The sequence below is a fragment of the Etheostoma spectabile genome, chromosome 15 (assembly GCF_008692095.1).
Source record: "Etheostoma spectabile isolate EspeVRDwgs_2016 chromosome 15, UIUC_Espe_1.0, whole genome shotgun sequence".
Lineage (NCBI taxonomy): Eukaryota > Metazoa > Chordata > Actinopteri > Perciformes > Percidae > Etheostoma > Etheostoma spectabile.
The window spans coordinates 33,704,694-33,705,192 of NC_045747.1; the positions used below are offsets into that span (position 1 = coordinate 33,704,694).

The following is a 499-nucleotide window of genomic DNA, read 5'->3' on the forward strand; positions in this document are numbered from 1 at the left end:
TTTATTAACCGCAGAGTCCGGTGCTAGACCTGCCCATAGGCAGCCCAGATTGGCTGAGCTGTGCCCAGAGGCAGCTGGAGGAGGAGCTGAGCATAGAGCGGGGGACTCAGGAGGAGCGGGAACAGCAGCTGGATGCCTGTGGAGAGACACTGCAGCTCCTGGTCGACTCCATTAAGACTATTCTGTCCAACCACAACCGCCAGCTGGCCGACGTCAAGCACCTGCTGAAAGCCATGTCTAAGGTACGCTAGAGGGCCAGCTGCCTAACACATGCACATGCTTTTTTAAGTTAAACAAGTTTGCAAAAAAAACAAAAACCTTTTGACATTTGTGTGTTTGTGTACCCTGGAAATCCAGAGTTCTCATGAGAGCACAGTTTGAATTTGCTCAGCGAGAGTTACTCTTGTAACGAGTATTGCTGCTCATTAATTATGCCCTAGTGGCCGAGCTGCACCAATCACATTGGTTGTATGATATAGGCGGGGCCAGAGGCGAGCTG

At 50.9% G+C, this 499-nt stretch overlaps 1 protein-coding gene across 2 annotated transcripts in view; it reads left to right on the forward strand.

Moving 5' to 3' along the window:
• The window catches only part of smg1 (SMG1 nonsense mediated mRNA decay associated PI3K related kinase), a gene marked incomplete at its 5' end in the record, with an annotated part of 59,965 nt that overhangs the window by 50,620 nt on the left and 8,846 nt on the right, over window positions 1-499 (forward strand). For both annotated transcript variants that reach the window (XM_032536865.1, XM_032536866.1), the window contains 1 exon segment: window positions 15-242. In XM_032536865.1, coding sequence (XP_032392756.1) covers window positions 15-242 — 228 coding nt within the window.